The following is a 27,294-nucleotide window of genomic DNA, read 5'->3' on the forward strand; positions in this document are numbered from 1 at the left end:
GTCAGTACCATAATCGAGCCCAAGCTTGTATAAAGCTCTAAAACCTAGGATCTCTTTGCTGAAAAGCCCATGAGGTCGATGACCAGTGTTGTGGGCTCAGGTAACTTCTGCCAAATATAGGGCTGGAGATCATGCCACCCAGCAAACATCAGCACCAAGGACTTATGTTCAAACAGTGGCACAGGTCAACTGGAGGCTCACAAAAGGCCCTCAGTGGCCCTCCAAACATGTTTCAAAACCTACTACAGCTCTTCTTTCTCTGCAGACTTGAAATCTCAGTGAAGGAGAATCCCTAGAAGAAAAAATTACAAGAAATTCCCCTCAGAGGAGAAACCTATTACTTGAGAATGCATGGTCAAGTTATATGGACACGTGCAAATTGTGAACCAATTACCTGTGAATGTTTTTGGAGCTTCAACCTAATATGGTAATGCAGCCCTCTGAGAGAGGTGCTGGCAACCACCGGGGTAGAGAGGTCAGATGCAGGTACATGAAACCTTTAGAAAGATCAAGCTTACAACAGTCTTCAAACCCACATCAAGGATCTGTGTCCTCATACTTGTGTCCTTATCATACAAGGCCTTAACATTCCCAGCAGGAGAGGACAGTCTCCTAAATGTTCTCACAGCACTAATCCTTTTGTTTTTTGAGCTTCATCAAATGTCTGTTTGTAACTGAACATTAGCAATTTCTTCTCAACACAAGTCTAGGAAGGAAACTTGAGCGGTCAAGGCTGCCTCTGTATTTCATCACTGTGGATACAAACCCCAAAATGGCCATGGCTTAGGATAATACAGCCTTTAAGATGCTGCTCCATTTTCTAATTAAATTCTTTATGCTCACTGAAAATGGAAATATAAATAAATATACATACTTCTTTTTAAAGACTCTAAATGGGAAAGCACTTTCAAGAATTTTAAATGCAAAGATAGATGACTCATTGAGACAAAGTTATAGTTCAATATTACTCTTAATAGTTTCTGGGAAAAAATGGCCTCTTTTGGGAAAATGTAACCAAATACAGGAAACAAAAAGAGATCATAGATTATTACACACGACAATTAAAAATACAGAGACTTTATTTCCATCTTCTTACAGTCCCCAGTATCACATCTGGTAAGAATTCTCATGTCTATGAACACAAAAATATTTCAAGAAAGCATGTTACAAGATAGTGTACATAAGCAACAGTTTGGGAGAATTTTATCAACTCTAGTTTCATACCCACCCAAAAAAACGAATTTTAAAATTCAAAAATAACAGTTAGCTTTATTTAACATATATTACACCTTGACACTTAAAATACCATGCTCTAGTTAAATATATCACCGACAACACTGTATACAAATAAAATATTAAACAAAATATATTTAAGAAAACATTTTGGTCTTTGATCTGAACAATAAATAAAAACACAGGCACTTCTACACTGAGACAGGGAAGCAGTCACTAGTCACAATAGTAATTTTGTATAAGCAACGTGAAAACATGGCAAGAATAAAATCATGGAATTTTTAAACTGATAAACCACATGAAAAAGTCTGCAACTTCAATCTTTTCACTTACAAAAGTTACATTATGCTTTCCTGGTCCACATTGAAAAATCATAAAACAACATGGTTGCCAAGGTCAATTCAATCTTCAAAGTTAAATTTTCTCTTTATTAAAACCATAAGACCATTACAAGATAAAGTAGATAAATGTGACACAGTGATTCTCATTTTGCAAAATTAACTGATTAGATTAACACACACACATACACACACACACACACACAAAAGCTGTTGGGGTGGCAGGAAAATTTGACAGAAGTCAATTTTTCTAGACAATTTAAAAAATTCATCCAAATTTCATGAAAATACATATAATTCCATTTCACAAAAACCACTGAATCACGTATAACAAAGTCTTTGTAGCCAACACGTTTATAAACATCTAAATTGCAGATAATTCACCCATTATAATGGAAAGTAGGAATATCATGAGAGCAAAACAAAAATAACTTAAAACGGTCAAATTCCAGAAACTTATGATTTCAGATGAGAAGGGGAGCAAATTAGAAAATAATGACCACTGAGCCAGTAGGAAGGATCAGAACCAATCGTCCTGCCATATCCTCCATAAAAAATTATGATCTGCTTTCCTTGTTCAGAAAGTACCACATTGCAGGGTTCAAAGGCCCTCAAATGGATACTACTTAAAAAGGCAATTTTTATGATTTCACATAGAAATTACCCCTAATGTGAGAGAACATGGAAACTATTCAAGATATGTCTTTCTAGGCAAAATTTCGTTTGTGTATATTTTAGCAATTTAAATGAGCATTTTGCAACCGAGACCAAATATCAATCATCTCTTGAGGTTTTCTGCTATGCACTAACATCAAATCTATATAGGAACAAATGTTATTCTTGTTCTTCTCTTCTATATCAAATGTCTTGAAGCCTTTGTGTTTCTCCGGAACGAGGCCAAGTTTCTGAAGGCACATTCCAGTATAAACGTCATCAATGGGGTAGAGAAGGACCTGGTCAGTTACATTGTACAACCTCAGGGCCAGATGGCCGGAGTAGAGGAATCCACCTCCCCCCGCATAAGGCGGGTAGACACCAGTGTAAACAACTTCTGGGATGTAGTACTTCAGTTTCTTATCCCGATGAGGTCCAGCATTGTGGATCACATCACCTATAAACAAATCTTTGGCTTTGTTCTTGGACAAGCTATTCAAGTAATTCAGGATGTGATGTGTATTCACAAAAACATCATCATCACCCTTGAAGACAAACTCGGCATTTGGGCAGGAAGTGCTCACCCACCTGAGAAAGAGCACTTCTTTCAGAGACAAGTTGAAGAAAGTGTCCCTGTAGTTCCACATAAGAATGTCTTGGTGCTTCTCACTCTCAAATTTCAGCATGTCTGAAAGGTCGGGATGGTTGTCCTCTGGGGGGGTCTGGCCCAGTAAAAAGACTCGCACCACTGTTTGGTTTGCCACATTGGTTTCTCTGCCCCAAGATTCCCGAATTGCTTGCCTTCTAGCAAAATGTGAAGTGAGGGACTTAATTGCCAGCAATAAGAAGGGTTTCTTTGCACATTTATCCGGTTGATCTATAAGCAGTGAATAATTTCGACACCTCAAATACAGCAGAAAGTCTTTAAATCTGTCAGGCAAATTGTTGAAGCCTGAAACTACTGACGTGACCCTCAGGTCAGGTTCACAATAATTCAGATGGCTTATATTGGAAAACCCGTATACTTCCCCTGTCTGGTTGGTCAACATGTTCAAAATGGGATTGTACCGCCTGTTCAGCTTTTCTTGTTCTCTGTTCCAATATGCTGCAGGAGGTTCAGATATCTTCCAGAACTTTTCTTTGGGTATTATTACTTCCCCCTTTCCATTTTTTTCTTGGTTACTGCTTTTGGAGACTTCCACAATCAAATAAATGAAGACATTTAACATCATGAGGATACCCAACAACTTTATTCTTCGACGTCCAACACTCATTTCTCATATCTGGAATAAAAGGGAGGAGCATTGTATTAATTAGGTAATTATTAATTTGCATTTGCTCACACGTCTTTATCTCTCCCAGAACAGTGGTTTAGAGCACAGATTCTAGACTTGCACTGCCTAGGTTCAAATCACGGCCTTACCATTCTAGCTCTGTGACTTTAGGCAAGTTGTAAAACCGATGTCTCACCTTCTCCATCTATAAAATGGGGATAATAATAACTCACTTCATAGGATGGTTGTGAGGGCTATGTGATTTTGTTTGTAAAGCTTTGACAACAGTGGCTGGGCCCATAGCAAGCCGTACATAACTGACTGATAACACTGTGGCTGTTTTAGACACCCAAGGGCAGAGATATGCATTTACTAAATAATCTCACAGGTGTTCAACTTCCTTGCTTACAAGGACTTAACCATAGTGAGTGTTCAGAGAGATAAAATGAAAAGACTCATACTAGCTTTATCCTAATAGCCAAAAACTGAGAACACCCCAAATATCATCAACAGAAGAATAGATTACCAAATCCTGGTGTATTCATACAATGGAATAACCCGCAGCATAAAAAGTAGAACTACTGCTACTGGCAACAACAGGATATTGTGAGTGAAAGACCTCAAATTCCATTTATGTTAGGTTTTGACTGGAGACAGGCAGGAGGGAACTTTCTAGGATATAGAAATGTACTACATATGTCAATCTAGATGAGGGTTTCATGGGTGTATACATTTGTCAAAATTCAATTTGTATAGTTAAGATCCCTGCCATTTATAGCAGAAAGGAAAAAAGAAATGAAAATCACATTTCAGTGAAATATCAAAGGCCAAGAATAGATTTCAGGCTGTGGGCAACAGAAGAACAAAGAAAGAGTAATGAAACAGTTTGCTGAGGATTTAACTCCAGAGTGCTGACACTATTGAGATGGATGACCTACAGAAGAACAACCATTTAGATAAGCTTGACATTAAAAGACAATCCAAAAAAGTGGAGTGGCAATACACTGTAAACAGTTTTCTTATCAGGTTAATTCTGACCTGAGAATTTATCCTTAGAAAAGAATCCCAAAGTATTGTGTCCCAGGCGCTATGCTTTATCTTATTTGATACAGTGAGCCTATGAGGTAGGTACTGCATTTTTATTCCCTTTCATACCTGAAGGGGAGATTTAAAGATGTAACCGTGTTAAGGGCAGAGCTGGAATCTCAGCCAAGGCAATGGGGTTCCAAGGCCACCATTCAAATGGTAGCCGCTCTTCTCCTATCTCTAGAACAAAGCTGTGTGATTTTTTTAATCAAGGGTGACGTTTACTTTTTTTTTAATATAAGAGGATTTTTAAGTTCTCTGGGTTCTAACAAATTGTCCCAAAGTAGAAGTATTTGTCATGCTTAGAATGCTGTGAAATTATTACGTGTTGTATAGCCCAGATTAGATCACTAGGAATTCACAAGCTATTTTGTGTCTTAAAATCTGTCTAGTAGATCCTAACCTAGTTGCTCGTATTTACCACTGCTAAATAGCTTCAGTTATGGACATCTAAGTAAAAGCTGTTTTCAAAAGACCAGCCCCTACCCCACACTCCCACTCCCCCAAAGCCTTTCCAAGTCTAGAGAACATGGCAGATGATAAAGTTATGTGGGTGCCTCAGCTCATCCAAGTAAGCAGCCTCCCACTGCCACCTCATTTCTCCCCTCACTTCTCAACCACTACCCACCTCCACCCCTCAAGAATCCCACCACAGAGCTACCAAGAAACGGCCTTCTTAAACTTCCTCCAAAGAAGGTAGTAAAAAACCACAAGACATTTCTTACTCCTTAATTACAGTTTTAAAGGGCCCCAAGTCACACACAACCTGAATAATTCGAAACGTCCACACCTGAGTCTAGGATCCACACCCTCGTTAGGTCAGCTCCTTTCAAATAAGCTTTAGGGCAAACCTATGAGCAAACTGAAGGTCTGAGTCCAGCACATCTTCGGCAACCTAATCCTCTTTGCTATGGCCTTGCAAGCACCAGAGAGCTCAAATGGACACTTACAAGTATTTGCATGGCATACAGTTAAGGAATCATCTTTTTAGAAAATAAATCATAGTTTAAAGCTTTTCTTTTTTTTGGCTTCCAGATTTGAAATAAAACACTTCTCAAAAACAAACAATTCTCTCTAAACTGGGATAACGCTCTTAAAGCTAAAGTAGCACTTGACCCAGGATCTCTGATCTCTAGGTCTTGGGCCCTTCACGTGAACAGGCTGAAAGAAGGGCAACCAGGAAAAGCGTGAGGGTAAACGGAGAAACACTACAATGAGGAAAAAGATTTGGAAGGGTGCTCAGGAAAAAAACAGCACACACTGGGAACAGCTAACGATTTGGCAGAAATTTTCAACTCAGGAAAGGAATATGGACATCAGGAGACTATCCCTGAAATTTCTAGAATAAAAGAGGACAGCTTAAGGAAGAGAAAAGGGAAGCACAGTACTTTATATAGTAGGTTGTGAACCTCTAAGTTAATTTTCCTAGGAAAAGATTCAGGGTGAATAGTACGTGAGATGATTCCAGATAAATGAGCCGGTTATGCATCCAGTTTATGGGGCAGGGCTATATGGATATCTGGAATCCAGCCAGAACCGTCTGAAGTGACGGCCTGAAGTTTCACAAAAGCACTAATCCTCCTTTTGGGGATACTCTGAGGAATATACTAGGCTTGCTGACCCGGGCCAAGATTTCCAACTTCATCCACTGTGATTCAGGCTTCTATTTCCATGATCAAGACCTCTCATCACCTTGCCCAAGACCGGGCTTTGTGGCTTTCAAAGGAACATTATCCTCATCTTAAGTTTGCTCACAGATTCCAGTCTGCAGAGCATTTTCCTGCCCATTTCTCATTTGCACTCCCTAAGGGAAGCTGAGAGGATAGCACTTTACCAGCGAGAAATGGAGGCTTGGAGGGAGTTAATTAAGCTGCCTAAATGTGACATAAGAGTTAAGTGACAAGGCTGAGGTGACACAGCCTTCTGGCTCCCAATCCAGGGCTCTTTGGATCTCCCTTTTCTTCAAGGCATGGCCACATTCTTGTAACTTGTCCAGGTCAACAGCAAAGTCTCAAGTGCTGGCTCAAGACTGAAAAGACCCAATGCACGGGGTCATGATGGCACATATGATCATTCCCAAGACTCTCCAGAGAAAGGAAAACAGGAGCACCTAGAACCTCCCAGCCCCTCTTCCTTGTCCAAACTCCCCAACACACAGGTTGGGTTAACTCTTACCACTACTTGCTGAAGGGCATTTCTTCCAAACCAACCTGAGAAGGAAGGGTGGGAAAACCAAGATTCTCAATTATACATCTCCATCAAGTTTAAATGTCATCTTTCATTTGCGACCTGGGCACAGTCCCTCACATGAGAACTCTGCTTCTGGCCGACTCTTACAACAAACCAAAGTTTATGGAAAGGAGAATAAAACAGTGACCCCCTATAAAAATATCTGTGGGAAAAAGCTCTCTGAATATCTGACTAAATATTCCTATTGCAGACATAAAACCAGTTCCGTGTCCTTTCTTGAGCAGGAAGTTATATTGCTTAAAAAGAATTTGAGTAAGAAAACTTATCCCAAAGCTGAGGTAGAAGTTATATAACCCTCACTGTGAAACATAGAATTCTCACTCTAACAGAAATAGGAGGAAATCTCATAGGCAAAAAAAGGAACCACCTTAGCCTTTTACCTTGTGCTTAGGAGTAAAGTCTCCCTAACAGGGACTGAACGGTTTTGAAATTTCCCAAATGCTTCAGTTGATTTTGTTTGTTTAACGAAAAACAACTTCCTTCTTTATTTTGCAAGATTTAGAGACACAAAAGGCAGAGACATGAAAAATATATTTGTTAGCTGAAAACGGATTACAAAACAGTACAGATGATATGCTTAAACTATGTGAAAATCCAGATAAAATATCCAAGACAAAACTGGCTTAATAAGGGGGCTAGGATTATAGGCTATTTTAATATTCTTTAATGCTGCGACACCATGTCTCCCCTTGAACTGAACAGCCTCTACCGCACACATCTGCCTGGGATGGGGGTAGGGAGCAAATCACACAAAATTCCTGATGCTGGGTTCTCGTTTCTGCAGCCCACGTCCTAGCCTGTGTCATTGTCTCCCAGTCCCACACTCCATCACTGTACTGGACCCCGCGGCGCTCAGCAGAGGCTCCCTCCCGACGCCCATCCCTAGATCGCCTGCACGCCTTTCCTTGGGCCCATGCTGTTTGCCTGAAGCCATCTATTAGAAAAGACTCCTAAAAATAATAGTAAAATATGAACACATCTGCTTTATTTTATTTTATTTTATTTTTTTTTTTTTTTTTTAAAGATTTTATTTATTTATTTTTTCCCCCCAAAGCCCCAGCAGATAGTTGTATGTCATAGCTGTACATCCCTCTAGTTGCTGTATGTGGGACGCGGCCTCAGCATGGCCGGAGAAGCGGTGCGTCGGTGCACGCCCGGGATCCGAACCCGGGCCGCCAGCAGCGGAGCGCGTGCACTTAACCGCTAAGCCACCGGGCCGGCCCATGCTTTATTTTAATAAATACTTAGGTACCTCTCAGGCACCAGCAATCCCAGGGGGCAGATACTCAGAGAGGTGATTTAACTCGCCCAAGGTCACACAGGTGGTAAATGGCAGAGCCAGGATTCAAACCCACGCAGTTCAGCTCCAGAGTTTGAGTTTTACACCGTGATGCAAGTGAATGCTGCCGCTCGGGTTATCACTAAAGGAACTAAAGGGACGCTAGCCTTATTTTCAATGGTTAATCTTCTTAAAAATTTATTAAACATTTTAAAGCTTTATATTTATACATTTTAACCCATAAAACTACCATGAATCAAAGTCACATCTGGAAGGCAGGGTGGTATCATAAGTAACACATTTATTGAATAATTACTCTACAGGCCAAGCTCTGGGTAAAACACCTCACACACCTCATTTTGCTTCCTAATACACAATCCAAACAATCCCAATGTTTCATTCGTGGACACTAGACTGGGAACCACTGAAGTGGATGATCCTAAAAGGTTCCCCCCAGTTCTGAAAGCCCTATAAACACTGATGCAAAGTTCTGGCCAGAAGACATTTTAATATGGCCATCAACAGCCATGAGGACTCATTCTCACAAAACGGAGTCAGGGATTGACAACGCCCACCTGAGGGGCTTGGGCAAGTTAGGTAGGTGGCCCCCAATAGCTAGTCAGGGACAGAGCCAGCAACCACACCGAGGCCTGACCCAAAACCTGTGCCTGAGACTGCCCTACCCTCTCCCCCCAGTACCAAGGTTAAGGATAAAAGAAAGGCAGGACCTTTTTGTAATCATGAAATAAAGGGAACAGCCACCCCATCCAGTCAGGCTGAGGCAAAGAGGCTGGAAATCCAAGCTCCTGATTCAAACACAGGAGTCTGAGCTAGTGGCCCCAGTGTCCAGGGGTCCTGCTTCCTGCACAAACTGGACACACAAATCCTCCGAGAGAGAAAGACCCCAAGCCACCGCCACAGCACTGGGGTGGGGGAAAACATGTTTACTCTTCGGAGAACTTGTACATCATTCTGCCTGTCCCCCTGCTGTCCCCCACCCTCCACGAGCCTGGCAAGAGTGGCTTTCCTAAATCCTTTCCTCCCAGGCTGCTCCCATCTGTTGCCCAGCCCTTGCCAGCCCTTTCTATCTAGGTTCTGCTCAGATAAACAGAGACAGGGACGGTTTACAGCTAAGTGGTTCTGGGAGAGATAACAGTTCCCAGTACTCAGGTAGACGGCCGGGTGATAAGGGTGTGAGTCAAGCAGCTCAGTGGGACCAGAAGAGCTGGCCACACCTAGAGCTTGTTCCTTAACAGGAGCTACAAGCCTGGCCTGCGTTCTTGCCCAGAACTGCCCCACAACCTCATCTAGAGGCTGGCACAATGCGCGAAAATGTCTCTGACTCTGCTTTCTGGTCTATAAGTCACGGAACAACTACCAGCTAAATTCAAGGAATGTGGTTCATAGCCATTAGTAGTACCTTTCATGTTCCAAATTAAAAGGGAAAAGTACAGGGGCTGGCCCAGTGGCGCAAGCGGTTAAGTGCGTGCACTCCGCTGTGGCGGCCTGGGGTTCGCCGGGTCGGAACCCCGGGCGAGCACCGACGCACTGCTTGTCAGGCCATGCTGTGGCGGCGTCCCATATAAAGCGGAGGAAGATGGGCATGGATGTTAGCCCAGGGCCAGTCTTCCTCAGCAAAAAGAGGAGGATTGGCCGATGTTAGCTCAGGGCTGATCTTCCTCACAAAAAATAAATAAATAAATAGAAAAGTACAAATAATGAATCTATTCACCTACACATCCCCACAGGTGACATTATACATCAAAGTGTTTGGCAGGACATATTCTGGTCCCCATTGATTATAATTCCCCCAAAGCCCCAGTGTGGCTGACTTCCTCAAATGATATTTATCATTTAAAATAAAATCAATCACTAAGTTCATTCTTCAAATAAACATGAAAAGAACTTTCACAAAAGGGGGAAGGAAAGAAGAAAATTTAACAAACGGTGACAGGGAATTTACCCACCCACAGGGCATCTTGCCCCTGCCTGTACTAAAACTGACAAGATTTTTAGATCTTCAGTGTAAAGATGATGTAATTCTGAAAGAAGGCTGGTAGATGTTTGAGGTGGAGATGTCCCAGATCCATTTTCACTTTGGAAAGTCAGCCTGGCATGTGGAGTCAGATAGCCCAGAGTTAAATCCTGGTTATGCTACCTACTACTTGTGTGACCTTAGGCAAGTTATGTGACCTCTCTGAGCCTTGGTTTCCTCATTTGTAAAATGAGGACAATATAACCTCCCACACCAGTTTGTTGTCTACCATGCAATAGGCATTCAACAGTTCTCCTTCAGAAGTTCTGATTCCTCCAACAAACACTAACCAACAGCATATTTCTCAAGTTTTGACGTTCATTGCTTCTTTTATAAATTTACTCTTATTAGAAACCCATCTATCCCCTGCCTTAAGCTTCACCTCCAAAAGGAGGATCACAAGTCAATCCAGCTAACTCCAGTTATTAGCTTCTAAATGCCTTGTGGAGTCCCTCTTCCCGGGCCCCCATCTGCAATGGATCAACTTCCCAGGCAGCTGGGTGCACACTCCGTAACACTTTTACCTCTAACTATAGCAAACATGTTTATGTTCCACAAATCCCAGCTTCTCTCTGCCACCTGCAAAGGGCCTTCCTTCTGCTATGCCTTCCTGGAGAGTTTCTACTGCTTCCAAATTAGCTCAAGTGTCACCTCCTGGCTGAAGCACCCACCTCCCGGGAGTTAGAATATCCACTCCTGGTCAAGTTGGCCTGCACCTGGGCATCTTCCACGATCAAGGTCTTCACAGTGTGCCACGTTACCCCAGTACGTGGCACCTGAGAGTCATCTGGCATTTGCTGAATGAACAGATATTTTGGTCATCCAGTCAAGTTCAGTGAACACAATGAGGTGTTCAGTAGAAACTGGATTAATATACACACCCTTTCTGCAAAGAGATGACACTGGAAAATCACTTATATGTGTGCTGGTAAAAGACATGTATTTATATAAATCTCTCACTTTTTTAAGCACTAAAGTATAATAGAAAAAATTTAAAGGATTTTCTAGAGCTAGGTGAGATAAGAGTTTCAGAAGTAATGAGTCCATATTAGACCTGGGAGGGTAGGGGCAAGATCTGAAGAGAGAAACTGAGGTGGGAAGCACAGCCCAGCCCCTCACTTCCACAAACAGCCCCAGATCCACCAAAGGCAGCATCCACGTGGGCGAGCTTTGACTGAGCACGCCCGGTGTGTGGGATTCAGCAATGCTTCCAGGTGAGAGCTCCATCCCTCCTTCGGTGAGGGGAGGGCCTCCAGAAACTGTAACTCCCACTAAGGCCATAACAATAGAGGGACAGAGTAAACGTGCTTAAAGGAAGGCAGGCCCCTAGCATAAACTTAAAACTTGGGGGCATCTCTTACATAGTGGGGGAAATCATTTTAGAAAAGAAATGCCTCAATGCAACGCAGGTAGTCACTTCCTGGGGAGCTCAACATGTTTTTGGAAGCCCTTGTTAAGAGCCTGTACATGGCTGTGGCTTGGTAAATGCTTCCACTCCAAGCTCCAGGACCTATGTACGAACAAGTATAGTCTGGCAGGCTCTCAATGAGCCCTCAGAGAAATCCCTAGAAGATTCATCCTTCTGTTTAGTTGACTGGGTTACAACGGATGTATTTCAGTCTGGGTCCAACCAGGAGGCAGAAACCACAGAGTAATTTAAGCAGGGGAAGTTTAATATAAAGAATACGATAACTGAGGAACTATAAAGATGGAATAGAACTTTATAGGGTGCCCTGTGGCAGATGAAAAGTATCTGAAAAAGGACAAATGTGGAAGAGGGGTGCAGAGCTTGTTGAAGAAGATATGGACAGCAGAAAAGTTCCAGGGTGCCCAAGCCAGAGATGGTCCAGTCACCAGGAAAGCAGGAACAACCCTTTGGGGTGCAGGCAAGCAAGGCTGGAGGGTAGACAGGCTTGCAGGCAGAGGGACTCAGGCAACACTGCAGGCACAAAGGCTGAAACACAGTGTCCCCATCAGGAGGCCTACAGGAAACAAACCTTGCGGATGCCGGTGAACCAAGACTGCTAGGTGGACGTGCAAAGGGAATGAGGGTGCAGAGGGAGGCACACACACTCACAGGGAGCCAGGGTGCTGCAAGGGGGGGCGGGGAGGAGAGGAGAGGAGAAGAAAAGAAAACGCCCCGTGTGTGGGATTCAGCAATGCTTCCAGGTGAGTAAATGACACAGGAATACGAAATAAGAGAAAAACGAAGAACTCCAAATTGGATGTCCATGTTGATTACAAATATAGATGGCTTTTGTGTTCGCTGAGGTTTAATTTCTGTAAAGCAGATTCAGTTCACAGCGGGAGGAGAGTGTGATCTATCTGAGAAGTTTGTCTTCTATCATCCGATCTCTAATGCACCTGACAGAATGCAGGTATCTGGTCTGGCTTACCAACCCCTAACTCATGAATTCTTTCTGATTTTCCCTAGAATCGAAACAAAACTGATGAACAGCCTCATATGTATGTCTTTTTTCATTGTCTTACGATTTCCTTTGGAAAAAAATACAGAGAACACACATTTTTAAAGTCATTTAGAATATAATCAAATTATTCCTCTCCCCTTCCATCCTCCCACAGTGAGATCCATCCTCTCACTGTAACCCAAGAGCAAAGAGCTATCCACACAGACGGTGGACACTGTCCTTCTTTCTAATCTTCACAAAAAAAAGACATCTCCCTGTTTTAATTAACACCATCTTTTCATATGCGTCCTCCCTGGTTTTCCTACTCCTTGTGCCCTTTGCCCATTTTTCTGTCAGGATGTTCTCATCCCTTTTAATCTTCACAACAAGCTCAAAAATGTGAAGCAATCCATCTGAGGTCACAGAGCTAATCCGGTGGAGCCAGCACTTGGACCCTGGACCCGACCCCAAGTCTAACCTCTTACACTCTCTGCGTGCAACGCTGTCGCTCAAAGAGGATTTCAAGAATCCCCAAATAAAGGTGCATTTGTGGATACCCAGAAGATATAAACAATTCCAAGGAAAGCCAGGGGGTTGAGTTTTTTTTTAATCAGTATGAGAAAGGAATAATGTAGACAAAATCGCCAGCTGGGTACTCTTCACTGGTTTCAGGTGCTCAGAAGTCCTGGTCTGGCAAGGCAGGCACCTTCCCTACCAAGGGGGACGTCCCTGCAGATGTGTGCTAGGTATTCATTCATACCTAGCATGGATGAGAATGAGAGATTGGCAGGGGCTTAAACCGGCCAAAACACACACCCATCTAGGCAAACCCTTTTGTTAGAGCTGTTGACAAAGAGAAAATGCTGCCCTTTCATTCCCCTCCCCTCTGGCACCACAGCCCGAGGTGAAGGGAACCCCCACACAGTCCTCTAATCTGCCACAGGTCAGTGCAGAGCTGGCATAGAGCCCAGCTCTCCTGGCTCTGAGAGGAAAGGACACCAGCTGTGTCAGAAAAGGTGACTGAAGAACAAGTGTTGGCCACAAACTGTACCGTCTCACCCTTTTACTTGTTTTCTCCATAACATGCACAAGCATTGTACACACAGATCATACCCCAATTTCATTACCAAAAAAGAAGCTACAAGAATTTCTTTTCCAGGGCCTTATAGCTCATCTACTCCAACCACCTCATTTACAGGAAGAGGACACGGAGGCACAGTCTTCCCTAAGGTCACCCGTAGGGAAGAGAACCAGGACACAGGGAGGAGAACCAGGACGGTGAGAATTATCATTAGTGACAAAGTCTTATTCTCATAGTCTACAGCTTCCATTCTGGGCCATCAATGTAAATAACAAGAAGGTCAACTGCCCCAGTACCACCTCCTGTGGCCCTTCTCTGATCCCTCCCACGGGCTGTGTTTTTACTACTTCCCCTTGCTGTTACAACACCTATCTGACTTATCACACATATCTAACACCTTCACAGGAAGGTGTGAGCTTCAGGGGGGGCTGGGCCATATTCACTTCTGTATCTCTAGCGTCTGTCACCCAATTTACTGACACTCAGTCAATGAACGTGAGGACAAGAAGGACATAAAAGGGCAGGGGCAGTAAAGAAACAAGGGCTAAGTCAAGGAGAATTTTTGATCTTTTTGATCAAGAGTCTTCAACACTGCTCTACACAAATCACTGCTGAATAATTTCACACACAAGCCCTACATTTCCAGCCCCCCCTCCCTGCTTCAGAGTACCCTCCCTGGCCTCTGGCTATCTATTTGCCAGTCCCGGCCACTCCTCTTCATAAGCCTTTTCCAATTTTGGTGCTTTCTCCTCAACGTCTCACCCCTCATACACCAGGACAGCATTACCTGGTGTCATCTAAATGCAGTACCTCACCTAAAAACATCTCTCAGGAAACAGTCTCACATGATTAAATAAATCAGTAAACAAACATAGGCCCAAAGGATGGGGGAAGGAGACGAAGAAGGCAATTAAAAACTAGTGAAAACACAGAAACATAAATTACAGTACTGGACTAAATAAAAGCAGAATTCCATTATGTAAACTAAGTTATTAAACTGAGCTTGCATTAATGCTTCTGGAAATAAGGTGTACAAAGATGGGAAGGGAGGAGGTAATTTGGTGTCTGCTATGTGAGCTACTTGCGTCTACAAACACATGTGTCTATACACAGAAAAGCTGGTGAAATCCATTAAGAAAGAATATTTTCATATAGGTATTGGAAAAGAGATTACTGTCATTTTACATAGTAAAATCCGTGAAAAATTCAATTAAAGACTAATTAACAAAATTAAAAGTTGACTCTCCTCAAAGTTTTAAGATCGACTCTCAAAATTACATCATTCCCCACCTCTTAATTCCATGGGTTGTGATAAGTGATCACAAACAGAAGTAGGCATTTTAGATTTTAAAACAATCACTTTAATGTTAAGCACTAGGCAGCCAATTCAATCTGCCCTTTTCCCTGGCATAATCATCTACGTCTCTTCCAACAGGTACCCTACAGACAAGCTCTCTCAAAACAACCAGTGCCCTGCCCAATTCTATTAAATTATATTTGGCAATTCTTGTCCCCATGAAATGTAGAGTTTGAGAGCATCTCCATCAGTTTCCTGCAAAACAGAAGTTTCCATTTGCCTCCTTTCCAAAATAAAAATATAACCTCACAAAATCAGGAAAATATTGTTTGAATATGCTGCAAGTTAGGACTGCATTTGGCATATTAAAAATAGCCTTCCTGGGCCAGCCCCGTGGCTTAGCGGTTAAGTGCACGTGCTCCGCTGCTGGCAGCCCGGGTTCGGATCCCGGGCGCGCACCGACGCACCGCCTCTCCGGCCATGCTGAGGCCGCGTCCCACATACAGCAACTAGAAGGATGTGCAACTATGACATACAACTATCTTCTGGGACTTTGGGGAAAAAAAAAAGGAGGAGGATTGGCAATAGGTGTTAGCTCAGAGCCGGTCTTTCTCAGCAAAAAGAGGAGGATTAGCATGATGTTAGCTCAGGGCTGATCTTCCTCACAAAAATAAATAAATAAATAAATCTTTTAAAAAAAAAAAAAAAGCCTTCCTTAGGGCCAGCCCGGTGGCGTAGTGGTTAACTTCACAAGCTCCTCTTCAGTGGCCCAGGGTTCACAAGTTCGGATCACCAGCTCAGACCTATGCACCGCTCATCAACCCATGCTGTGGCGGCATCCCATACACAAAATAGGGGAAGATGGGCACAGATGTTAGCTCGGGGCTAATCTTCCTCAGCAAAAAAAAAAAAGAAGACTGGCATTGGATGTTAGCTCAGGGCCTATCTGCCTCACCAAAAAACAAACAAAAAAACCCCCACAACCTTCCTTTGTAACTTTAACAAATATTTTAATTAATACAAACGAAATCCACTGTGTTTAAATAATTTAATAAATTGTCTTGGAAAGTCTCAATTTCTTAGCTGTTAGGATGAAGGTTTTGAGTGACACGTTTTCTTAAAGAGTACTTGCCCTTGGTCACGTGAAGGGGACACCAAGGAGCCTAAGGTTCTAGCCATGGTAGGGCTCCAGGAATCCTGACTTACCCTTTTGGAGTCTTTTAGAGAAACAGCCTTGAGATAACTGCCTGACTCACCCTTCTAAAAATACCCATGAAAATCACAGAAAGTTGTGCAGAGATTTAAACAATGTTGTATTAAAATAAAAGGAATCAACAGGTCTGACACCTTAGGGGAAGGGGAAAAAAACAAGAATGAAGAAATGGGGTGGACATACCAAGGACACTCCTTATAACAAGACAAATTAAGAACTGCACACCAGCCCCACCCATTCGCCAAGGGCTTGTCCTTGTGCCGGGAAGCATGCCAAGGGCCCAGCTGGATACACAGACCTGCGAAGTGGTTACTGAGGTATCCTCATTTTACAGATAAAGTGAACTGCTTCCAGAAACTTGTCCCTGGTTCCCAAGAGGAGAGTGGAGGGGGCAGGAACTGAGAACCCAGACGGGCCGTTCCCAGCCTGCAAGTCCATCCTAGCTGCTGCCAAACTTGAAGACAGGCATGGAGCTTCACAGTTGGCACGGCCAGGGTGGAGGGGAGGCAGGCATCTCCATTCTCATTAAGCGTTCTCACAAAGACCTGACCCTAGATCCAGGTATGCCACCCTCACCAAATCCCCTCCTAGAGGCCTCTGTGCACTAGCACCCCTTAAGAGCAACTACTGTCCTCGCTACCCATGCCTTTGCTCATGCTGGCTTCTCCCAGCCTGAAATGTACATTCTCTTGCTTCTCAATCCTACCCCTATCCTTGAAGACCCAGGTTCAAATCCCACTGCCTCATCTTCCACGAGGACATCCTCGATTCCCTCAGTGCATTGTATTTAATCCCCCTTCCTGGCACTTGGGATTCCCCCAAAACTGGAGCCTCTCAAAAGGAGTACCAAGAGCTAGTTACCTGGAACCCACCCCCATCCCCAGCAATGCTTCCCAGCCCATGGTTCAGGTGAGCTGAGATCCCACTCTCCTCAACCCCGAGGGAAGCAGACGGAGACGCCCCACCCTACAGGGGCTGTGACCGCTGAGCGCCAGGCACTGTTCCTCACTCATACTAAGTATCCAATTAAACTGGGCTCCCCCTGGGATGCCACCTCCTCTCCAGAGTCAGGGACCAGTCTCCTCCCAGAAGACAGCCTTTCCAGTGACAAGTGACCCTGGGGTGGCAACTTCAGAACAGGGTACCAAATAAGGAAAATGGCTCCCTCTCTTCCCCAGCTCCCATCTCCCAGATTTCTTTCCTGCCTCTTCTCCCTTTCCCAAATGTTGTCCAATTTCAATATAGGTGCTTGAGAATTGTTGTTTCCAAGTTTTTTTTTTTTTTGTAATATCAAAATAAACCCTATGGATTTAAAATACAGATCCTCAAAACAGTGACATTTTGGTCTTTTATCCTAATGTTCCACTAAGGGGGGAGCTGTTCAATCAAGACTATGTCTACATATTTAAAGACATGAAATAGTAACATCACTTTCTCTAGCCACCTGCCAAGAAAAATTTATGTTGCCAAAATAAAAGAGAACATGTTGTTTGCTCAATATATGGGCACACTACTGAGCAGCTTAGAAATTGGGCCTCTTTTACAGGCAGTTTAAATCATCTAATTTTAAGTATGTCTGTGAATGTCACCTTCATAGGTCGTAGGCTCTCACCTACTTGGAAACATCAGGGACTATAATCCCCGTGTCTCCCTCTACCCACTCCTCCTCCTCCTAGGGGTCCAATCCCTCCCACAGCTTCTATTATCTCCACACTGATGACTCCCACACCCGGAGGTCCCGTGTGGGACCCACTCTGGGTGGTGCCCACACAGCTTCCCAGTCATGCATGGGGTAGGGACGAAAAAAGAGAGGCCATCATGCTGACACCAGTGATGGACACCTGAGGCTTCCTTATATCACTCTGTATCTGTATTTGTTTGAAAATTTCCATTATGAGTTGTTTTTTTTTTTAAGAGGATCCATTAGAACCTTGAGGAAAAAAAATTCAGGAGAGAGAAACATTCAGTTAAAAATAGGAGTATTCATGAGAGATATTTTAAGTTCATTTAAAGAAAATAATTCCTTATGTGGTGAAGAGAAAAGAAAAGTGCTGCATCTCATTTACACAAAGAATAAAAGCTACATAAGTTCCTTATAAACAAGCGTCAAATTCAGCCATAAAATAATAAATGTAAAATATATTTCATTAGTTCCAAATGTTAAATATTTAGAAAGAACGGTATTTGTAACAAACCCACTTTGACTCTTTCAATGCTAGACAAATATATTTGCTTCTAAAACCATCACCAGGTTTCCCACTGAAGAATCTAAAGCCAGACTTGAAAGTTTTTTGGGTTTTTTTTTTTTTTTTTTAAATACAATTGTGGGGCCGGCCCCGTGGCTTGGTGGTTAAGTGAGAGAGCTCCGCTGCTGGCGGCCCGGGTTCGGATCCCAGGCGCGCACCGACGCGCTGCTTCTCTGGCCATGCTGAGGCCGCGTCCCACATACAGCAACTAGAAGGATGTGCAGCTGTGACACACAACTATCTACTGGGGCTTTGGGGGGAAAAAATAAATAAATAAAATCTTTAAAAATAAATAAATAAATAAATACAATTGTGTTACTCCCTGATTAGGACTCAAAAAAGAATCACTTCACAGAAGCATTTGAATGTTAAGTGCTTTTCAAAGAAAATAAATAACAAAATTCTGAAGCACAAATTATAAGCCTTAGCAAGTTTGTCCATAGAAATAACCTTACAGGAGTGTTAACACTTTCACATTCACAGTTGCACTGAATTCAAACAATCAACATGTGAGGTTGGCTGTGCAGGTTTTTTCCTGTTTTTTGAAGGGTTGGGGGAGGGAACAGAAGCTAAGGTGGTTGCCATAGTTACAAAGATATTTGATTTCAGCTCTGAGACCAAAATCTACTTCAAGTTCTCCACATGGACCAGTCTCCTCTTTTCAGTAAGTCACTCCCCAGCCCCCACAAGACCACAGTCCCGTGACAGCCCTTGCTGCTCCCCTGGGGTCCTGTATGAAGGGCCATCTCCACTTTCTCCTCCACCTCAAAGCTCTCCCTCCTCTCCAGTGGCTCCAGGCACAGGTAACTCTTTTCCTTCTCCACCAACTTCTTGAAAAGGTTCCATTGCTTGTCATAACCTTTTGTCATGCCTTGACCTTCCCAATCCCCTTCATTCTCTAGAATTTTCAGTCCTCAGCCTCTCTGACTTCCCAGGGCACCTAACACTGCAGGCCACGACTTTTCTTTCATCTCAAGCTCAAGACCACCCCCTAACCCTGATTCTCTTCCTGGTTCTCTCACATCTTGGCAGCCTTTGCTCCTGGCGCCAGCCCCTCAACAGGCGCTCTCCACAGTTCTGGGCTCAAGCCTATTGCTGGGTCTTCCCTCACCCCACACTCCTATCCCCTGGACCCTCTTAGACACCACTACAGTCTCCAATGTCCTGAATGTTAAAAAACACCCCAGTGTACCCTATCTGTAGCTCACCTCCTTCACACCTCCCTGAGTTGGTTTCCAAATCCCACCCCACCCACCACGAGAGTCTTTTTATCTTTCACTCCCTTTCAAATAAATCATACACATACACACTTTAATCCTGTACCATCCCTGGCTAGCGTGGGCCCTCAGTTTTCCCCCAGCAAGAGTGATGAAGTGACCTAATTCAACAGGTATCACACACCTACTTTAAACTGAGCAGCATTTAAAACAAACGAAGAATAAAGTTATATGGTCCATTATTATAAGGTTGATAAGCACTTAGACAAAATATAAAGCACAGTACAAGCGAAAAGGATAAGGATGGTCAGAGAAAGCCTCTCTCCTCAGAGAGAAGGTAGGGGGAGGAGGGCAGGACAATTCCAGGGAGAGGGAACAGCCAGTGCAAAGCCCGGAGGCAAGATAGCTCAGAGGCCAGTGTGGCTGCCGTGATTTGAGCCAAGGACCTGGTAGGCGACATAAGAACTTTGGCTTCACTCTGAGGGAGACTAGGAGCTACTGGAGGATTCTGAGTAGAAAAGTGTGTACAATATTTTCAGTTTTTAAAGATTCCTCTGGCTTCCTTCTGAGAATACCTAGACTGTTGTGGGGCAAATGGGAAGCAGGGAGCCCTATTAGGAGACTGTAAAACAACCCAGGCCCATGATCACACCTGCCTCGCATCCACCTCTCTGGCTCAAGCTCATCTTCCTAAACACAATCCTGACCACGACATGTCACCACATCATCTCCACAAGAACTTCCCCCTGCTCCCCAAGACCTCCATAACTATCAAGTGCCACTTCTCTGCATGGTCAGAGGCTGCACTGTGTCCTATCACCCCTTCCTGAACACCCTGACCCCCAAACCCCCGGGGTCACCTGCTGTTTCCCTGACACACCGCCACAAGCCTGCAATCCCCTAACTGCCTCTGCCCTCCTTCCTCTACCACTGAAAAGTTATTTATTCATCCACCAAGGCTAAGCCCAAACGCCACTTCCTCAGGAAGGCTTTCCTGACTGCCCCCAATACTGCTTCTACTAGAGCACTCTTTCATCAGCTCCTGGGTAGTTTCCACCAGACTGCTAACTCCTTGAGGGCAAGAACTGTGCCTGACCCATCTAGGAATACACGAAGGGCCAAGCATAGTGCTAGGCAGACACTAAGTGCTTAATCAACGCACGCTGGCTAAGTGAACAAACTGCCCATTTCATTACACAGCACCTTGAGGTCTTAACAGGGGTAGGGGTGGGGAGCTTCCAAGCACAGGTTTTCCCTCTCTGCTTCTGTAATCTGGAGGCCAGGGGTCCCTCTAATGGAGCCTCTGGGGACTCCTGACAACAGTATGGCCACAAGTAGGAACCAGAGTGGGGATGGATTTGAACCCAGATCTTCATCAAAGTCTCCCCCTCTCAGCCAGGTATCTCTAGGCATGCCCACACAATCTGTTCAAAATTTGCCTAACGTGTTGGCAATATGTTTTGCCTAAGCTCATTCTAGAAGTGTACAGATGCAGAGAAAAGCACCTAGAAGGAGCCAAACCAAGTTAACATCAGTTACAGTGTTAAGAGATGGTAGAATAAAATTTATTTGCCTTTATCTATCTTGATTTTTTCCCCTAAGTAAACATCATGAGAAAAAGGTCTTTTAGAAAGAATGTCAAAGTACCACCCAAGTTACATTTAAAGAACGGCTCCAAAAATAAAAAGTATCCAAAAAATCCACCAAAACATTTGAGAGAGGAGACCACTGAATATATAATACCACTTATAGAGGAAGATTATAAAAGTTGAAAACGTTTTAAATGGCTTGTCTGAAGCATGCAATTAACAACTGGCCCTGTGCTTTTACTCCTGAAATAATTACTTCACAAATCAAAGCAGTAAATGTTGTCTTGGGCACTTACTGATGCCTCTGATCTCAACTAAACTCTTTCATGGGCTTCATGATTGGGTGTAAAGCAGCTGTCATCACTGCACCGTAGCTCACATCACATAGGTGACCAATCAGCTCTAAATGGGACATTTCAATGACTGTCACTTCGCGACTTACAGAGGAAATGTCAATTTAAAATAACAGGAGAGGGCCGGCCCCGTGGCTTGGTGGTTAAGTGAGTGCGCTCCACTGCTGGCGACCCGAGTTCGGATCCCGGGCTCCCACCGGCGCACTGCTTCTCCGGCCATGCTGAGGCCGCGTCCCACATGCAGCAGCTAGAAGGATGTGCAGCCATGACACACAACTATCTACTGGGGCTTTGGGGGGAAAAAATAAATAAATAAAATCTTAAAAAAAAAAAAAAAAAAATAACAGGAGATCAACTATTAACAAATAATACATCTTATTTAAGCTAAATGCTACATCAACAAAGTGTTGAATCAACAAAGATCTGGCTTCTAACTTTCAATAAAAGACGTACATAACTTTTATAATGAAATCTCGTGTTAAAACACAGAAGAGGGCCTGGGCCAGTGGCGCAAGTGGTTAAGTGCGTGGGCTCCGCTGCCGGCGGCCTGGGTTCGGATCCTGGGCCCCTTGTCAAGCCATGCTGTGGTGGTGTCCCATATAAAGTGGAGGAAGATGGGCATGGATGTTAGCCCAGGGCCAATCTTCCTCAGCAAAAAGAGGAGGATTGGCATCCGATGTTAGCTCAGGGCTGATCTTCCTCACCAAATAAATAAATAAATAAATAATAAAAAATAAAAGATTTAAAAACACAGAAGATATAGTTGCTTTAGTTGTCTACCCTTTTAAAGAAATAAAAGGGGGATAAAGAAACTGCATGTCAGGCACAGTGCTAGGATTTTAGATGTATCATCACATTAATTTTCTTAGCAAACCTGAGATAGGGCTTTATCTCCCCCATTTCACAAATGAGGAAACTGAGGCTCAGAGAGGTTAAGTAACTTAGTCACACAGTAACCACAGTCACACAGTAAGTGGCAAAAGTGGAAATCAAATTCAGGTCTGTTTCACAAAAGGCTCCACACTGTATGATTCTATAATTCCACTTATATGAAGTTTAAGAACAGGCAAAACCAATCTAGGATGATATAAGTCACATCTAAGATGATCAAGTCAGAAAAATGGTTCCCTCTAGAGGGTAGATACACATTCATGAGCAGCACTTCATACACTTTACTGCATGCTATACCTAAAGTTAAAAAAAACTGATCAACTCCAAGTTTATGCTCTTAACCGCTAAACCACCACACGGCCACTCGGACAGAACCTGGCCACACTCTAGAAATGATTCCTTGTATAATCAGTTTTTAAAAACATTCTGGTAGGCAACATACATTCTAATCGCATCAAAGTGAAGACATCGGAACAATAAACCTGCGTTTAAAAGCCAAGAAGGAAAAGTAGAAGCTTTCGATTTCCTGGCTACAGGGAATTTCCCCTCTGTTGCCACGTCAGAATAAAAAAAAATGTTAAACCCTGCTCTAAGGGAATATTTATAGATGCACAGAAAATAATTCATTAACAAAGTTCGTAGAGCCATCCATGGAAATACCCAAAGCTGAAATCACACAAAATATTTCAAGACATATGCTATAACTTTACCAACAACGCTAACTCTCAAAAGAAGTTTGAATTTTGTTACAAATATTAAGGAAAGGCAAGAAGACAAAGCTGACGCGCAAAGAGCTTAAAACTCTCAGTAGGGGCAACACACAGTGAGTGCAAAATCTCAACCCAGAGTTGTAACAAATAGAAAACTTGTACAATTAACTTTTTCCAGCAGTAAAGTAATTGTGCCACATATGCTCTAATAACTAATTCTCCATTCAAGTATCAAGTTCTTCCCACCAAAGCTTTGTTCAGACTTGCAAAGTTTCATCACCAGCAGGCAATGATGAAATCATTACATCAATCCTCTCAAACCCTTATCCCACATGTACCCATACCTTATTCAAACGGTAATTGCCTCTCCAGAGGGAGGAATTTATTCATCCTACAATTTGGAGATATATTTGGCAACAACCTAGTAACAGTTATTTCATGGGGGGAGGGGGGGCACAGCTGGATCCACACCTGTTGGGTGTACGTGCTATCATCTTTACTGCGTGCTTTTTCCATTATGTAGCCAGGAAGCCCAACTTTCAAACTGTTAGAGCCCAGTTTAATTCGATTTAACGTTCTGTACACACCAAAAACGCCAGGCAATTGATTCAAATGATTTTTAGGCCCTGGGCATTTGCATATAAGACCAAAAGGCCTTTATGAGAATTTTTCAGTATTGGTAATTTATGCACCACCATTGGGCGTGCTGCAATGGTTTACATAACCAAATACTATCCCAGTTGCAAGAATCACAATGTTTATAAAAGTAACCATTTATATTTATTAAATTAAAAGTCCTTACAAACTGCCCAATAAGACCATCAAAAAAACTAAGTCGAGTCAAATATTGCGGCTATTAAGCAAGTTAAGACAGAATTAAAAGAACTGACCTAGTATGTTAAGAACAGAGTGTGCTTCACAGCCCTGGGTCAGCATCCCTAAATTACGGTTTTCAAAAAACAAACAGCATTACTAGAAAATATTAACACTTAAAAGTCCAAAGTTTCTTTGAGAAACGAAGGATTCTCTTTTCTCTTATCCCTGCATCAGCTGAAAAAGCCCCCCACATTTCTATCCAGAACATCTTAGCTTTATACCAAGAACGTATCATGTAAAGCAAAATGATTAATTTTTTTGGATTCTCATTCATTTCCTAATGTAACTTTTTTTTTAAAAAGCCACATATTTGAACAAACAGTATAGTGAAAAATCAAACGTGAATTATCAGTTCCACTTTCCTACGTTTAGCAGAACTTTAGTATCTTAGATTTAGAAAAATCTAAATTGTGGTTTTTTTAAAACAAGGAAATCTTCAAAACTACAAGCCACCTATATACTCAGCTCTCCATCAGACACTCAGGAAAAAAATCAATTCATAATTTTTACAAGCATATGTTTATTTTCCTCAAAAGATTACCTCATTTCTTGGATTTTAAAAACTTCATCTGCATCTGCCAAATATGGCTGATTTCAGCCTCAACCAGACTAATCTAAACATTACCCACACAGTTACTGTTTTGGTGAGGGGAAGCGATGCCTAGAGGAAGTTCTACACTCATTACACAATGACCACCACTTATTAAGCACTTCTTAACTCCCATGATGCAGAGCCAGGAGTTGGGCAAAAGTCATCCTCTTTGTCCTAAAAAACAATCCTCTAGAGCAGACACTACCATCCTCAAAACCAGATACGGAAAACGAGGCTGAGATAATAAACAACTTGTCTAAGGTCAGTGAACAGAATCAAGACCAGTGGCAGAATCAAGACCAGTGAACACTGAGGGTGGGAACTCGTAACCTAGGGAGAATTAGGCCTTTCATCAAACACATGCCATTTGCACAAAAACTAAACGAAGAGCAGTGAGCTCTTGCTGTAGGGAGACTCGCCAGGGAAAAAGCAGTATTCCAAACTGAAAAATTAATTTCAATCAGATCTAAAGATAAAGACATTTGTAAAGGCTGGGGAGGAGGGAAAGGTTTACTCAAGTAGAATTCTATGGGGCTCCTGCTCTTCCCTAGTCTTAAAATCTAATCTCGTTTAAAAGCACAGGGACCCTGTATAACTCTCTCCCAAATTCCACCAGATTTAATAACCTCTATTCAAAAGAAACATAAGTGGAAACTAGGGCAGTGGGAAGAAATGACCGCCCAGCCCTGTCCTCCCTCCAGGTCAGTTGCCAGGTCAGCAGGGGGACGACCTCGAGCCCATGAGACGGCTGGGCTCCGGGCTCGACAGCCCTTGGACGGCTTGGCTCGGTTTCCCGGCCTCCTGGTCCCAGTACCGGCCCTGCCCGCCACCTCTCTAAACATCCCATCACCTCTCGAGGCGAAATTACACTGGAAGAATTTGTTGTAACAAGTAGAAGCCCATATTCACCAACTGGCTTCGCAATCTGAAATCTACAGCAAGGCTCCAAAAAGGGAGGGGCCGGAGAATACGGTATAATTGTCCAGCTATCGTTTTACGAAGTTGGGGAGGCTCGGGAGGCCATGGGGGCGGGGGGAGGTAGGGTAGCAAAGACAAACCAGCTCTACGTTTTAAGCAGGAGAGGAAGCCTCCTCGCCAACCCAGGTTTAAAATGTATTTATTATTTTCAGAGACGACCTTTCACGCTGTGACACTTGCGGGGAGTCTCTCCGCTGCTCCTCCTCACTAGCTGGAAAGACAGTGGGTTCTAGGACTCCCCAGCCCTGAGTGTAAAATACCGTGGCCTGGAAATTAAGGTGATTCGGTTTTATTGCCTCCCGAAGGGTCTCATTGCAGTCCCGGGGTGGCCGCCTGTGCCCGCAGTCCCCGCGGGGTTCCCCCCGAGCGCCCCCACGCCCACCCTTCTCGAGAGGCGTTTCGCAGAGGCCGGCGCGACGCGCTCCGGCAGCATCCACCCTTCCCCCTCCCCAGGTCTCCGGCAAGTCGCCAGGTTAATCATTCAACGCGGGCAGCGTGGAACATTTTTTTAGAGGTCAAAGCGAAAGGTTCTCCCTAAGTTTCGGAGAAACCAGCCTTTGGGGACCCGAAGGTGGCAGTGGTAGGCGGCTGAGGGTGGGGAGGGGCTGCTGGCAGCTCTCTGGCTCACAAAACACCTGATCTCCCCATGCGGCACCGGAGACGGCGCAGTGCGAGGGTGGGGTGCGAGCGAGAGCGCGAAATCACGCACGGCCCCCTCCCCAAAACGCTGGCGCAATCCAGACGAGGACGCCCGGCTCCAGACGCCCCTTCCCAACGCCTGCATCAACCCGGCGCGGGCTCCCCCGGAAGTTGGGGTGTAACGGGGAAGGAGGATGTCCCCCGGCGCCGGGAGGGTGGGTGTGGAATGGTGCAAGAGGTTCAAAAGACACGCAGCCGCGGGGTTCGTTATCTTCTTCCTCTAGGGCAAGGAAGGTGGCGAGGACGAGGGTCCGGGGGGCGCCAAAATGCGGCAGAAGCCACCTCGAGAGGGTTTCCTCCGCTGGGGCGCCGACACGAAGCCAGAACCCGAGAGGAACCGGGTTGTGGGCGGCGATAGGGGAGCGGGGGGGGCGGGCGGGGGAGCAGAGAGGTGGGGGAGAACAAAGCGGACCGGGGGAGGTGGGGGAGGGGAACGTGGGGAGGGAAGCGGCGGGGGTGCACACCCACCCGACCCTACCTTGTCCGGGAGCAGCTCCTGCTCAGCGGGGCGGGGGCGGGAGATCGCGGCCGCATCCACGTCCCGGCCGCTCGGCGCGGCTCAGCCCGGCGACCGCCGTCGCTCAAGCTCCATGCGTTGCGCCCGAAACGGGCGGCCCGGCGGTGCCGGAGGCGGGGATGGCTCGGGTTCGGCTAGTCTCCGGCACTTGTTGCCGCCACCGCCGCTGCGCCTCACTCCCGGCTCCAGCTCCAGCCGCCGCTGCCTCCGCCCCCGCCTCCGGGCACCCCGCCCCGCCCCCGCCCGGCGCACCAATCAGGCCCGGCACCGCCCCTCGCGTCACCGCCCAGCCCCGCCCGCCCCCTGTGCAAGTTTGAGGAGGGCCCAGCCGCCGCCTGTCTGTCAATGGGCGTCCAGGCTCGAGCTCCTCGTGGTTTCCTGGGGCCCTCAGGGCCCCCGGGCTCACACCTGGAAAGCAAAGGGTTAAAATGGGTGCAGGGGACCCCAGGAAGTAGATCCCTCGGAAAAACAGGGCAGC

General features: G+C 44.5%; 1 protein-coding gene across 1 annotated transcript; it reads right to left on the reverse strand.

Moving 5' to 3' along the window:
• Positions 1-1,061: 1,061 nt before the first annotated feature.
• Positions 1,062-27,003, reverse strand: B3GNT2 (UDP-GlcNAc:betaGal beta-1,3-N-acetylglucosaminyltransferase 2). The gene is made up of 2 exons (XM_087436686.1): positions 26,778-27,003; positions 1,062-3,508 (listed from the first exon to the last, which is right to left on the reverse strand). The coding sequence occupies exon 2, from the start codon at positions 3,497-3,499 to the stop codon at positions 2,306-2,308; it is 1,194 nt and encodes a 397-aa protein (XP_087292812.1). The 5' UTR covers positions 3,500-3,508; positions 26,778-27,003; the 3' UTR covers positions 1,062-2,305.
• Between the last annotated feature and the right edge of the window lie 291 nt (positions 27,004-27,294).

This window comes from Ceratotherium simum, chromosome 11 (genome assembly GCF_057802395.1).
Source record: "Ceratotherium simum simum isolate JZ-2026a chromosome 11, ASM5780239v1, whole genome shotgun sequence".
NCBI classification, from domain to species: Eukaryota; Metazoa; Chordata; class Mammalia; order Perissodactyla; family Rhinocerotidae; genus Ceratotherium; species Ceratotherium simum.

Bases quoted from the DNA above. Each gene is read 5' to 3' on its own strand.
- B3GNT2 (XM_087436686.1), bottom strand. From the start codon at position 3,499: ATGAGTGTTGGACGTCGAAGAATAAAGTTGTTGGGTATCCTCATGATG.